Source organism: Thyridium curvatum (assembly GCF_004353045.1).
Source record: "Thyridium curvatum strain D216 chromosome Unknown NODE_62_length_255573_cov_84.952434, whole genome shotgun sequence".
In the NCBI taxonomy this organism is placed as follows: Eukaryota; Fungi; Ascomycota; class Sordariomycetes; order Thyridiales; family Thyridiaceae; genus Thyridium; species Thyridium curvatum.
In genome coordinates, this window is record NW_022156817.1 from 80,198 (window position 1) to 93,746 (window position 13,549).

General features: G+C 54.6%; 6 protein-coding genes across 6 annotated transcripts; 3 read left to right on the top strand and 3 right to left on the bottom strand.

Moving 5' to 3' along the window:
• Positions 1-265: 265 nt before the first annotated feature.
• E0L32_008978 (uncharacterized protein) lies at positions 266-2,889 on the top strand (the record flags this gene model as incomplete). The annotated part of the gene is made up of 7 exons (XM_031143894.1): positions 266-316; positions 382-1,872; positions 1,927-2,219; positions 2,282-2,335; positions 2,381-2,438; positions 2,506-2,759; positions 2,811-2,889. 7 exons carry the CDS (start codon positions 266-268, stop codon positions 2,887-2,889), a joined length of 2,280 nt encoding a protein of 759 aa, XP_030991498.1.
• Positions 2,890-3,348: 459 nt separating this feature from the next.
• On the bottom strand, positions 3,349-4,361 carry E0L32_008979 (uncharacterized protein; the record flags this gene model as incomplete). Its single annotated transcript, XM_031143895.1, has 4 exons — positions 3,349-4,020; positions 4,086-4,139; positions 4,202-4,215; positions 4,277-4,361. 4 exons carry the CDS (start codon positions 4,359-4,361, stop codon positions 3,349-3,351), a joined length of 825 nt encoding a protein of 274 aa, XP_030991499.1.
• A 1,326-nt stretch (positions 4,362-5,687) lies between these two features.
• On the top strand, positions 5,688-6,557 carry E0L32_008980 (uncharacterized protein; the record flags this gene model as incomplete). The annotated part of the gene is made up of 2 exons (XM_031143896.1): positions 5,688-5,933; positions 6,183-6,557. 2 exons carry the CDS (start codon positions 5,688-5,690, stop codon positions 6,555-6,557), a joined length of 621 nt encoding a protein of 206 aa, XP_030991500.1.
• A 549-nt stretch (positions 6,558-7,106) lies between these two features.
• On the bottom strand, positions 7,107-8,219 carry E0L32_008981 (uncharacterized protein; the record flags this gene model as incomplete). The annotated part of the gene is made up of 1 exon (XM_031143897.1): positions 7,107-8,219. One exon carries the CDS (start codon positions 8,217-8,219, stop codon positions 7,107-7,109), a length of 1,113 nt encoding a protein of 370 aa, XP_030991501.1.
• Positions 8,220-9,661: 1,442 nt separating this feature from the next.
• Positions 9,662-10,516, top strand: E0L32_008982 (uncharacterized protein; the record flags this gene model as incomplete). The annotated part of the gene is made up of 1 exon (XM_031143898.1): positions 9,662-10,516. The coding sequence occupies one exon, from the start codon at positions 9,662-9,664 to the stop codon at positions 10,514-10,516; it is 855 nt and encodes a 284-aa protein (XP_030991502.1).
• Positions 10,517-10,942: 426 nt separating this feature from the next.
• E0L32_008983 (uncharacterized protein) lies at positions 10,943-13,287 on the bottom strand (the record flags this gene model as incomplete). The annotated part of the gene is made up of 3 exons (XM_031143899.1): positions 10,943-12,806; positions 12,867-12,895; positions 12,952-13,287. 3 exons carry the CDS (start codon positions 13,285-13,287, stop codon positions 10,943-10,945), a joined length of 2,229 nt encoding a protein of 742 aa, XP_030991503.1.
• Between the last annotated feature and the right edge of the window lie 262 nt (positions 13,288-13,549).

The following is a 13,549-nucleotide window of genomic DNA, read 5'->3' on the forward strand; positions in this document are numbered from 1 at the left end:
ATTTGATTGATGTAGGGTTCCATCATTGCTGGAAAATCGCCGCTACATCAACCTGCCCAGAGCCTTTCCAACCGTGCCCAGAATCGCATTCCATGCGCTTCGTTAACTTGGCTTGCTTTTGAGCAGTGAAGTGTCTCGGATTCTTCCTTGATCCGGGTGGGCGCGGATAACCCCCAAATAGCTGGAGTGGAGGGGATGTTCTTCCGCCGTCAGTGTGCAGCTCTGAGAACATAGCTTCCCTTGCGCTTTGCAAGAATACGCCAACATGCCGCGCAAGCCCCAGGCATACGATGACTACGGTTCAGCCGTTTCTCAAGTACGTGACTACGTGCGCTGCGCTCCTGGATCGCATAGTGCTGTGCTGATATGTATTATCTTCAGATCATCCTCTCATCCTCCGATTCGGAGTTTCTCGACCAGCTGATCCCGGTTCTCAAAGATGCGACACTCAGCAATAGAACGAATGCTCTTGTACAGAGCTTGTCCCACTACTCGGAGGAGCGCGAGGCAGACATTGAAACAATCGGCCTGACAAAACACGAGGAATTCCTGGGCTCGGTCAACCAGCTACAGAAAGTCCGCGAGGGAACAGTGGCTCTGACAGCAGAGATTCTCGAGCTCAATCAGTCGATCCAAGCGAGCACGGAAAAACTGGCCGAGCAGAAGCAGGGTCTGGTCAACACAAGGGCCGTCCGGCAGAACATTGCAGATGCGTCGGACGCTCTGAAGGAGTCACTCAAGATCCTCCATGCAGTCAACCACGCACATGACCTGATCAAGAAGAAGAGGTACTATGGTGCTCTCAAGTCACTGGAGGACCTGCAGAACGAGTACCTGGTCCCCACGATCCAGAACAAATATGCTACGCAGCACCGACTCGCCGACTTGATCCAGAAATCCATACCCGCATCTCAAAAAACCATATCCGAGGCCGTCATGACGGACTTGAACACCTGGCTGTTTCGTATCAGAGAGACTTCGCAATACCTCGGCGAAGTTGCCTTCTATCATACAGAGATGAGAAGGACGAGGCAGAGAGAACGTGTTGAGAAGAACGACTACCTCAAGAACTTCAAGCTGAACTCCGCTATCGAATTAGTGTTTGACGAGATTGAAGAGTTTGATGTTCTGGACAACGAGGAGCTCCAGATAGACTTCACGCCTCTCTTCGAATGCATGCACATTCATGATGCGCTGGGCCAGATTGATAGGTTCCGATCAGACTACGCAGCGACGAGGAGACAGCAAAAGGACCTATTGCTGCCGAACTCGGTTGATCTGGAGTCGGAGGAAGACTCGTCCCTGAGCAGTCTGCTGGAGGGAATCGCAGGCTTCGCTATTATTGAGAAAGCCACCATGCGGAAAGTACCGCAGCTCCGATCAGCTGTCGATGTTGATGAGCTTTGGGATTCAATGTGTCAGACTGCTATCACCTTGATCTCGAAATCACTAAGGGAAGTCAGCAACGCCGAAATCCTACTCAAAATCAAGGGCGTTGTCGCTCTATTCATTCAGACCATGGAAGGGTGGGGCTACTCCGTCTCGATGCTTGACAATTTCCTCCTGACGCTGTTCGACAAATACGCGGAGCTGCTTAAGAGGCGCTTCAGCGAGGACTTCCAGGAGATTGTCTCTACTGACGACTACATGCCTATGGCTATCAATTCGGTGGAGGAGTACGAAAAAGTCGTCAACGTCAGCTGGTTCACGCAGGAGAAATCGGCAGAGGAGCTCACATTCCCCTGCGTCCTGCCCTTCTCGCAAATGTACCCCCTGTGTTGCATAGACATTCGGAACTTCCTCAACCAATTCTACTTTTTTGCCGATGATCATTTCCAGCACCCCAACGTCATTGATGATACCCTCAGAAAGGTACGCACTCCTCCGGACAAGACCTTTGCCCTTCTTCGCTAACGACCAAACAAGTCTCTAGATGAGTTATTGACACAGAAGGTCTGCCAATCGCTCGTGGAGCGGCTCAGCTCTCAGTACCTGGGTCAGATCGTGCAGATCCTGATCAACCTGGAGCACTTCGAGACTGCCTGCCAAGAATTGGAGCAGTTGTTGATTCGGGCCCGATCGTCTACCTCAGCCGGCGGCCCCGTCACCTTGAGCGCGACCGAGCAGTTCAGGAGCAACAAGAAGACGGCAGAAAAGCGAATCTTCGAGCTGGTCAATTCCAAGATCGACGACCTCGTCGACACAGCTGAATACGACTGGTTCGTTCCGCCAACGGTTCCCTTTCCCCCATGGATCATGGCTAACAATTCCTCGGTATCAGGATGTCTACCACTTCGCAAACTGAACCAAGCAGCTACATGCAGACTTTGACCAGGTATCTGTCGAACATCATGAATTCGACCTTACTCGGACTCCCAAGGGAGATCAAGGAGCTCATCTACTTTGATGCCCTGAGCCATGCTGCAGACAAGATTCTGGTAAGAGAGGCCCTTTGCCAGCTGACAGCACTGTAGCACTTTGCTAACAGAACCTGTCCCCTTACAGGCGCTTCCTTTGTCTCAAGAGGTCAAGCACATCAACCCTAATGGCGTCGCCGCGTTGGCCAAGGATGTCCAGTACCTCGTCGAGTTCGTCGGCGGCCTCGAGAACGCCTTTATGCTCCAGCAGAACCTGGACGAGCTGCAGCAGACCGTCGCTCTGATGCAGACCGACAATGTCGAGGAGTTCTACGACGTGTCGACGAGGAACAGGAAGTATGGCCGCGTCAACGCGCTCAATGGCCCTGTGCTCCTGGAGAAGTACGTGTCCAGCCGCCCCGTTCCAAACCTTTATACTAACTCATTTGCCAGGCTCACCCATTCGGTCGAGGGCCCGAACCGGACAGCGCAAGCCATGGCCAACTTCTCTTCACGCTTTGGCCTGAGATGATCGCCAGTACTGTCCACTTTTAAAATTAACGAAGGATATGAGAAACGACATGTATTCACCCTTGCGAGTTGTGTAATTGTGATTCAGACCAATCTGACACCGAGTTACGCCAAAGAGAAAACCATCACTACCAAGCCCGTCTTCATAATTTCCATGGCTGGACCAAATTCCAACCCCAGTCCCAAGTTTCCATAACAACAACATAGGTGTTCTAGGTACAACACAGTTGCCTTTTCTGCATGCTTGCACGAAAGTTGCGTTTATCACACTCCGTGCTTTCTGTCGAATAGTGGACGCCGCCCCGGCGTCACTCAAACTAATACCTCGTCGCCGTCGGGGTAAACATCCTAGGTGCTCTGAGGCGAGAAGGAAAACGAAACAAGGTTATTCACTCGTACTCCTCAGCGGGTGCATGCAGGAAGAAACAAATTAGGCAAACGTCGAGAAAGCAGCCAGCTCTCACGGGGCTGGGGTACTTACCTGTGGCGGTTGCATGGCGTAGTTACCGTACATGCTGGGGTCCATCTGGTCGTACATCTGCGGCTGCGCTTGTCCGTAGCCGCCGGGGGCGGCCTGGGCTTGGACAGGATACATGTTAGGCGTCTGCCGGTAGTCAGCCTCGCCGCCGAGGGCGTGAGCGCCCATGGAGTAGTCGGCCGCCATGGGGTGTTGGGCGTGGTTAGCGCCGGGCACGTGTTGGCCGGCCATCGGAGGCTGGCCCGCGGCGGGGACACCCTGAGCGCCGGCATTAGCCTGGTTGCCGGTGCGCTTAGCATGCGAGGAGGCTTCCTCGCGAGGGACAATGTCGATGAGGAAGTCGAACATGTCGGACTTGGCCAGTGCCGATGCGATATCAGACCTCTGGAGGGTGCGTCGCTTGTTCTCTTCAGCGTGGATCCAGGCGCGCATGGTGAGCTCGGTGATGAAGATGTCGCATCCCTTGGCGAAGAGGATGGGTGCCTCGGCGGAGATCATCTTGACTTCGGGGTCGGCCTTCATGACCTTCTTTATCCGGGCGAGGGGAAGCTGGTGCAGCTTGTAGTCATGGGTATCGCCTTCGAGGTGGTTGATGGTCTGTTGCCAGTATGTGGTGAGGATGTCCTTGTATTGCCCATTAAGACCTTGGTGGACCTAGACGGATGGAGCGTTGTTAGCCGGGTTGCGTCGCAAGGTTGGAACACGGGATGGGGACATACGTTTGCCCACGGACCGGTGTACAGTTCAGAAGGCGCAAAACCCTGAGCAGATAGCTGTAATGCGAATGTCAGTAGCACGACTCGCGGTGCGATGGGATGCGATGCGGGGAACGAACAGCTGCGCTGGCGCCTATGGTGGTATTGTTAGCAGGGTGTCGCGGCGCATCATGGGCTGGACTTGGCGAGCTCACCATAGTGACCACCGTGACTGGTGTCATATACGGGCGCGGGGCGGTTTTGCTGCGCCTGAGACGAGTTCTGGTTGTGAGGATCCATGGTCGCTTGGGTGTGGTGGCGTGCGTAGAGCTGCGGACGGATGCGCGCAGACGCGACTTGTTAAGTGGTTGCTGGGAGTGCGGCTCGGTAGTTATAACACCGTCGGACGGTCGGGGAATGAAGGCGGGGATGGAGACGCGCGCGGGGGGATGCAATGGCGAAGCTGGTGAGTCTGGGATGGCAAGTCAGCTGTCCGTCCTCACGACACCATGCGCCCGAGGCTCTCTGCGCAGTTTGTTTACTTGTCGCACTCTGATGACTTGCTGCCCTCTCGAGATAGGCCCGGGACCCTTGGCTTTCGGCTTGCGAGCTTGAGACGATTGGCCGGATTGATTGGCTGCTGGCTCTGTGTTCTGTAGCGAATGGGTGGAGTTTAAAATGGTGGTTGAATGGGCTGCCTTGAGGTTTAGGAGCCACTCAGCGTCGCGGGCGTGGGTAGACCAAAATTGGACCAGTGACAGAGCCGTCTGCGCCGGTCTAATAAGAGGGATATTGGGCAAAATAGGCAGACAAGACGACCAATAGAGCGTTGGACCAACCTTTTTGCGACTTAGACGAGATCAAACGGCCGAGGGCGCAGGATGGAAGAACGACAATGTGAAAATGCCGAGAAATTCTCACGATGACGTTTCCGAGTGGAAAGATTTGGAGTTTTCCCAGAAATCTTGTCAAGAAATAAGAGCAGCGGTCAGTGAGAGAGAAAGATGGTTGGGCATCAGTGCGATAATAATCGAGGTAAAATGGTCAGAGTGCACTTGCGGCCAGCTGTGGCTGAGAGGTAGGTATGCAGGCAGGCAGGCAGGTCGGGAGGCAGGCAGATGGCGGCGGCAACCAGAATGAGCCCAGAAAAAGAGGGAGCTTACGCTGTAGTAGTACGCACGGAGTAGGTACTTGCAAGCCCAACTGCTCGGAACGCTGATGATGTGGGCTGGGCTGGGCTGTTTTGGGGGCGCGTGTGGTGTGGTAGGTTGTGTTGGCACTCTAGTCAGTTTGCGACTCGTGGGCCTGCCAACTGTCACAGTAGCTCCAGCCTCACTTCCAGGTCTGCATAAAATCCATGCCTTGCTGGTGTGATGTGTGACGTTGTGCCTTTGCTGTCGTTCTTGGCGCCTCAGGCATCAATCGAGTTGAGGAAATTATCGGTAAACGGCTTTATGTTCCTCCATTAGCGCCCTAGATGGTCCCGCGAGCGCACGGGCGCGAGCCCCACTTGAAGCGAAGCACAGTCCCGAGGGTTCTTTACCTGCAACTTTTTTTTTGTGAGCTCTGCTTTGAGCCGCTTGTTCTGCAATGTCTCCAAATACGGGACACAGAGCGACCACCAACATGGCTGCCCCAACAGTCGACTTGCTCGACGATGAGGTTGAAAAGCTTCTCAGAGATGCTGAGCTGCGCTTGGCATCGAAGCAAGCACCGCCAGAAAAGAGCCTGATCAAGCCTCAAGACCACTCCACCGCCTTGACTACTGTTCCTTCCACCGCCGACAAGACTCAGGCCGCCGACAAGAAAGCAAAGCAGTCCTCCGCAGGATTGACGGTACGAACACCCGAGCTGGATGCTAAGAAGAATAAGGTATGTTGTACATGTCTCAGCGTCTGCTTGGAACAATCCTGTCACATCTCGCTCCTCTGATGAAAATCTATCCCAAACAATCAATGACGCGGATAGCTACCCCGTCATGGGGGACGCTTCTGCACCAAGATGATTATCTTTAGTTCATAGTTACTCTGACGGAGACCTTCAAACACCTTTTCTTTTTGCAGCCTCTCTAGAGTCTGTCTTAGAAGCATTGCCAATTAGAAAGCTAACTTGACAAAGCAGGGTGTCGCCGAGAACGCTGGACCGGATTGGTACAACATGCCGCGCACAAACCTCACCGAGGATCTCAAGAAAGATCTGCAAGTGCTCCGCCTCCGTTCTGTACTTGATTCAAAGAAGTTCTTCAGGAAGGACACGCGCCAGAAATTGGTACCGGACTTTTGCCAGCGCGGAACTATCATTGAGGGACCGACCGAGTATTACAGCGCCCGTCTGACACGGAAGGAGAGAAAACGAACGATTGTGGAAGAAGTCCTGGCTGCCGATGATGCCAATGCCAAATTCAAGACGAGATACGATGACATTCAGACACGGAAGAGCAGCGGCAAGAAGGGCCATTACAAGAAGCTGGTCGCTGCTCGCCGAAAGCGGAGGTGAAAGGCTTGTCGTCGGTGTCGTTTCCCACGAAATGGAACACATTACCTGAACTATCACATCATGCCTACAGGCTGAGCAGCACGCCACTGCTCGGTGCTGTACAAGTGGCTACCTAGCCACGAGCCGAGAGCTGGGCCTGCCTCTCTGCCATTGCAATTGATCTCTCCCACCAGAAGGAAAGATCACAGCTCTTTTGAGGAGAGTTTGGCTTGTTCACATCGACTTCCACCGACCATCGGAATTGACGACAAGGTGCGCCAAGTCATTGCGTGTGAGAACAGTCGCCCGTTCCGGGCTGGCCATCCCTTATCCAGAGTTTTGGGCAGAGACAAGGCATAAGACTAGTTTAGGAGAAATCCAAACCGGTCTACCGTAAGGTGCTGACGGACTCTATTCTCTTAGCGAAATCTAGGGGGAATTCGATGTATAGCACACAAATATAAAAAAGAAATGGAGAACAAACGCCCTTCTTTCACTCCCCTTGCATGTAATTTATGACAAAATTATTTTTCATTTTCCTGCAGATCTACGCTCAAGTTTGGTTGCGCTTCACACCACGAGGAGGGCGAGCACGACAAGCCCTGGAATCCAATTAACGAGTGTTCCTAGAGTCGCACTCCGGTTTACCAACCTTGAACCCTGGCTGATCTTGACTGGCTGGCCCGTGACTGGGGTCTCGTCGACACTGCAGAGCCTCCTGCAGCTCTGCCTCTGCATATCGGGACTGGTTGAGTTGAACAAAATCTCCCACCACTGGACCTGCAGGTGGGCTTCGGTGTTGACATCCATCTTGCCCGTCCAGTTGCCCGCGTCGCTCCAGGCATTGAGGTGGATCCTGCTCGCCTCGTGGGGTGTCTGGAACGAGATGTTGGTGAGCTGCTCGCCATTGACGTACCAGGTGCTCTGCTTGGGCGTCCAGTCGAGCCGGTAGACGGCCCAGTCCGTCCAGTGGAGTCCGTTGGGCAAGGTGACGTTGGCTGTGGCCTCGGGGATCAGGTCGCCGTTGGCGTCGAGCGCCGGCTGGTTGGTGCACTGGACCTGATCCTTGGGGTACTTGGTGAGGACCTCGAGGTCCACCTCCTGCACGCGGTTCTGGTCGTCGGCGTGGTAGGTGAACATGGCCGTGCAGCCGCCGGGGCTGCCCACCGTGCGCGCGAGCATCCTCATCGAGATGTACTGGTAGGTCTTGTTCCTCGACACGATCTCGGCCGTCGACTGGAAGTCGGCCTGCCGGGCCGTGCGCAGCGACAGCCACGTCTTGGAGGAGGGCCTCTCGTCCGTGTTCTGCTCGATGTAGACGTTGTTGCGCGAGTTGACCCTCCTCATCGTCGTGTTGGCGGTGCCGATGTTCGTCCACGTCTGAATCTCCCACATGGACGCCCACTGTTCCGACAGGAAGAAGTCGCTGGTCGTCATGGCGGTGGAGGCCTCTTGGAAACCTCCCAAGAGCGCCGGAGTGCCCTGGTACTGTTCAAGCTCGCGGAAGTCAAAGAATGCATGACGAGTGAAATTGGCCGTGTCTGAGCCATTCGTCATATAGCAGTCGCACCTCGAGTCGTTCGTCAGGGGATAATTGGCGGCGGCAGTCGACGAGATCAAGTTTGAGACGAGGATCAGCCATATCGTCGCCAGAGACGCCAGTGATGGCCTGAGAAGAGCCATTATGCCTTCAACTGCCCGAACTAGCTTGATGTTTCCGATTTCCTGTTGGGTTGTGGGTTGTGGGTTGCGATGAGTTGAGAGTGCGGTGACTGGGCTTCTCAGTCACTCCATCCAGATCAGACCGTGATCCTGTCAATACCGAGGTGGAAGAACACCTAGCAAGACCGCGCTGAAAGGACAGGAGATGAACAGAACTACTAGTCACCAGCACGCCGGGCGATGAAAGGACAAAACCCGGTAGAAATATTACTGTGTACATCATAACAGCGATCTCAGGAGATCTCGTCGGATTTGCCCACGGACAAGCAAGGATAACCACAGACGCGAACATGATAACGCGCAAAGCCCGTCGCAATCAAATCAATTCGAAATTAGCCAAGATAGAGGCAGCCGCAAGAATAGAAACAGTCCTACCTCAAGATCCCAGGTCCAGGAGTCACCAAGGATGGCGAGCCTACCTGGGGCCGAGACTCGAAAGCGCCAATGAGGGGGCAAGAAGGGAGAAAATACCGTCCTCAGAGATGCTGGGCAATATAGAGAGAGTTGCAGAGGATCGGGCGTCTGCAATGCGCGTGCACTTACCCGCTTATATTCGCCAGCAGTCAAGCCGGGATTGCGACATGTTCCGGCCAGCCGTCTGGCTGCATTTCATTTGCGAATTCTTCCACAGTAGCACCCGTCCCAGCGCGGCTTGCGTGGCTATGGAAATCATTTCCAGTATCTATCAGGGGAAAGATAACAGACGGTAACCGCTAGACGACGAGCTTCAATGCTCTAATAATTCAGAGAGATGCAGAGTCTTTCTCGAGACCTGAGAGGCTGAAACGGTTTCTGTGTTTACGACATTGATCAAAGCATCGAAATGAAAGCAGAGCCTTGAGTTGTTGATAAAGGCCTTGATACAAGATGTCAGCAACTGAGCCACAAAGCACAGAAAGATGAAGTCCAAGTCCTTGTTGGAAAGTGAGGTCGAGCCTCAGATTCACCACAGCGATGAGATACGAATTATGTAGCAGAGGTATCTCAGTGCATGGCAAATACGTCCAAGCCCAAACTTGCCTTGGTCTGTGCACTCGGTGACATTTGATGGGGATCAAGTATGTCAGAGTGGAGCACGGCTCAGCCAATGGCTGGGACTGGGCCAGCAGCCGCAATAAACTAAATGCGCACCGAATTGACGTCTCGTTCACTCCCGGCGCGCTGGACTTGAATTTCCAGGGCACTGAAGTCATCGACACCGTTTCTCAGAGGGTGTGGTTGAGGCCTTGAGGATGTACGAGTCCAAAATCCCACGATGAGACGCCAGTGGCCCCTCCTGCATCCTCATACCCAGCATTTTCCACCTCAATTGCAGTCGAAGCTTCGAAACTCGTCCCCCGACGCTCTAGCCACCATTCTTCAATCATATTGTTCTGAGACGCCGCGCCTTTACATCGGTCAAGATGTCGTCACCTGCGGCGTCCAAGAGCTCTGCAGCCGAAGTGGCTGAAGGATCTGATCAGCCAGGCAACGGAACCCCTCCACTGTCATCGCCGGGTGGCACAGGCACCTCTCCAGCCGCCGATACGACGACCAACCGATCTCGTAGCAACTCTCCCGCTGGAAGCGAGACCGGCTCAGTCGAATCTGGTGAATTAGACTCAGCTCCTCCCCTACCTCAAGAGCCCGCGCCCGATGCTGCTCCTCCCTTGCCTCAAGAACCCGCGCCTGGGTCCGCGGCAGACCCTTCTGATGACGGCTGGGACTGTCATTGGGACGCCACCCACAACGCTTGGTTCTTCTTCAACCGCTTCACACATCAGACCCAGTGGGACAACCCGCGAGTCCCGTCTGCCGCCGCCGCTGCACCCGCAGCTGCGCCGGGCACCGATGCTGCAACCGAGCCTCTAGCTCCGCCACCTGGCTCTGCGCCTGTCGGCGGTTACAATCCTGCCATCCATGGCGACTACGACCCGAACGCCTGGTATGCGCAGGGCTACCAGCAGCCCGAGGATGGGGGCCCCAAGGAGCCGCTGCCCGACCCAGGCCTGCTCTACGTCTCGGGAGGTTTCTTCAACCGCCACACGGGCAAGTTTCAGACCGCGGATCAGGGGCCCTCGCGTCACAGCGACGATGCCAAGTCGAACCGCCAGATGAACGCCTACTTCGACGTCGACGCTGCCGCCAACGCTCACAACGGGCGGAGCCTCAAGGCTGAGCGCAGCGGTAAGAAGCCGTCCAAGTCTGAGCTCAAGGCCTTCAAGGAGAAGCGACGCGCCAAGAAGGAGGAGAAGCGCCGTGCCTGGCTGCGAGACTAGATTTTCCCCTCCCCTTTTTCTTTGCAGACTTTCACGTCAGCTTGTTTGATGGAGGAGTTCTTGGAAGGCATAGCGCAGCATGTGTAAAACGGCATCACGAAACAGGATTTTGAGCATTTCCAAATTGGCGTTGCAGACAGGGGTGGGTCAAGGGCGGAAAACTTGGACAGCAGCCTTCAGGAATAGGTTTGGCGATGGACTTTGACCACGTGGACTGAGAGCAGTCCTTTAGGAAAGGTGATGCCCACCTGTATAAGTCATGTATGGCACACAACCATCTTTGTTTATCTCATAGTTTGACGGGTGGTGGATGCACATGCATCCCCTGTTCCCACGGATATACCCTCCCGGTCCTTCATCATAGTGAGGTAGACGGGGATCTTTGGTACAGAATTGCAATCAAAGCTATTTACAGTATTTCGACTGTTAGTCTTCATCCTCATCATCGTCCTCATCATCCAGCACCATGTCTAGGTGGACGCTTCCATCGCTGTCACTATCTTCGCCGCTATCATGATTCTCTGCCTCCGCTAGCGAGGTCTGCTCTGGCGCTTTACCCGTGTCAATTCGCTTGGCGGCGCTGGGTTCGACTTCGACATCGACACTTTTCCGCTTCAGTGTCATGGCCTCCACTACCGGCTCTGGCTCTTCGTCCACTTCGGGCACCGGTTCGCTCTCTCCCTCGGCTACAGCCTCAACCATATCGACGTCATCGGAGATAGAGCCGAAGGCCCCGAAACCACTCCGAGTGGCGGCGGTCTTTGCGGTGTCTGTCCCTGCCGCGCCCCAGAAAGACCCTGCGGTCTCACCACCTGCGTTTGCAGCTTCTTCGTCGCCATTCGTCAGCCCTGCTGCGCCGTCTTTTGTGCTCAGGCCCAGAACATCGCCAAAGTAATATGGTCTTGAGCGGATATTGGTTCGGAGGATCTCGACGTCGGGATCGTGAGGGTACCGCTGCGTCAGGAAGGGTAGCGTGTTGGCAAAGTACCTGCCACTCTTGTCCATGTACGGGTGCAGGACGGAGGAGACCATCGCGCTCTTGGTGCCCGAGAGGATGGCCGTGCGGTCCAGCAGGGCGCGCTCGGCCTTCTTGAGGTGCTCCTGGGGGAGGTGGGAGAGGAAGGTTGCAAGCAGCGATCCAGCAGCTTCTTGGTGGCTCGCGGATAAACGGACCAGGGGTGTGGATGAGGATGTGCTGTCCTTGGATGAGAGGAAGAGATCTGCATTGGCGGTAGCTGTAGGCTTGGACTTCGCGCCGTTTGAGGCGGGGCTGGGGTTGGCTTGGGGTTTCTCAGCCTCGAGATACCCAGCCGCACAGAGTATGTCGTGGCAGCAAGCTTGGATGAGAACGTCAAGTGGGTCGACCGCCGCCTTTGACAAAGTCGGGCCTGAAAGTAACAGAAGCTCCCGAATGATGACGAAAGCGGCCTCCCGTATCCGGGTGTCAGGTCGGCTGGCCTTGAACACCCTTATCGTCAACTCCAGCATCTCAGAGACTTGTGCCAGAATATGGGAGTCGAGCCTCTTGATCATGGCTAGAAGCACATGTAGAGTGGCGAGATGAACATCTGGTAGCGCACTCCATAGCTCTTCTCTCTCCTCCCGGCTGACGCTCGGATTAAGTGTGATGGACGAGTCTCGTTCCTGCGTACCCGGAACCGGAGGGAGCACCAGGGATAGTCGCATCAGCAGGTCCGAGGATGTTGCGAGAGAAAGAGCTACAGGGCTCTTTGATGGACATTGGTAGAACTGCACGAGCAACTCGAGGAGACCTGTCAGTCTTTCCCCTCCGCTCTGCAAACCCGTCCACGCTGGCAGCTCCTCGGCAGCGTCACCACCTCCCTGGGGATCCTCGTCAAATGAGATCTCGGTCCGTTCGTGGTTTGAGGATGGCTCCCACGACTCCCGAACAGCACGAAAGACTTGGTCTGATGTTGAATGGCAGACCCTAATCGTTGAAGCAAAGTACTTTTGCCACTCTTCTGCAACACCGTTCTTGGGAGCTGTCTGATGGAGAGAGATGACGAGATGACGGCTAACCACTCTCAAAGACCTTGGAATGATGATCTTGTCCGACGTAGTGGGTGCAATATAGACTCGCACGGCGGCGCGTATCTGCGCAGCTAAAGGGCGGAGAGTGGTGGGGAACAAGGGAACTATCGTGAAGAGAGCGTTGACCACAGTCTCGACAACCTGCAGAGGAGCTTGGGGTAACCTGTCGGTACCGGAGGGTTTGATGATCTGCAAGCATGCAGTGACAAAACTGCCAACCGTAGGCGTGGCAATTTCCCTGACTAGAGTCTGATAGCTATGAAGAAGGCTGTATATCTTGGTCAGAGTTACCACGCACAACTCCTTGGAGGCTATTGGATCCGGTTTCTGTAATGAGTCAGTGCGTGTAAAGGTTTGAGAGAATCAAGGAATAAGATACAGACCTGCAAAACTGAGAGTAGTCCTCTGACCCAGGTGCCTGATGTCCGCAAGCACTCCCAACCACCAACATCGATCACCGACTTGATGAGAACGACCGCTACAAAACGGCCTTGAGGGGTCTTTCCATTCAAAAGGGTGTTGATTTGAGTTCTAAACTTGTTCACAAGCATAGAGGACTCATTGACACCCTCCTTGTTTTTCGGCTCCAGAGGTGATGACAATGGGCCACTGCAGCGTAGGACATGGCTGACTAGAACTGGACACAAGCCAGGTAGGTCTCCTACTGGTGTTGATGCCAGTCGTCGGCAGAGAACCCGTAGATCCACAGGGACTGACATGACCGCTCTCGAAGTCTTGACTTGCGCTGGGTGTGTTATTTGTTACAGCCCGTGGAAGCCTCTGTGGCTTAGACTGAGATGAGGAGAATTTGGAGGTCGCTAAGCCTTGCAATATGCCGACACTCTCATTTGAATACCCGATGAGGTTGATTGTCCGGAGGCATGCGACATGAATTCGGAAAACTGCCGTAGAAGTCTGTGGTGAGCCCTCAATGGGTTGAAGTAACTCTTCTGTTGCCTTTTGATAAGCCAGAAAGTCGAA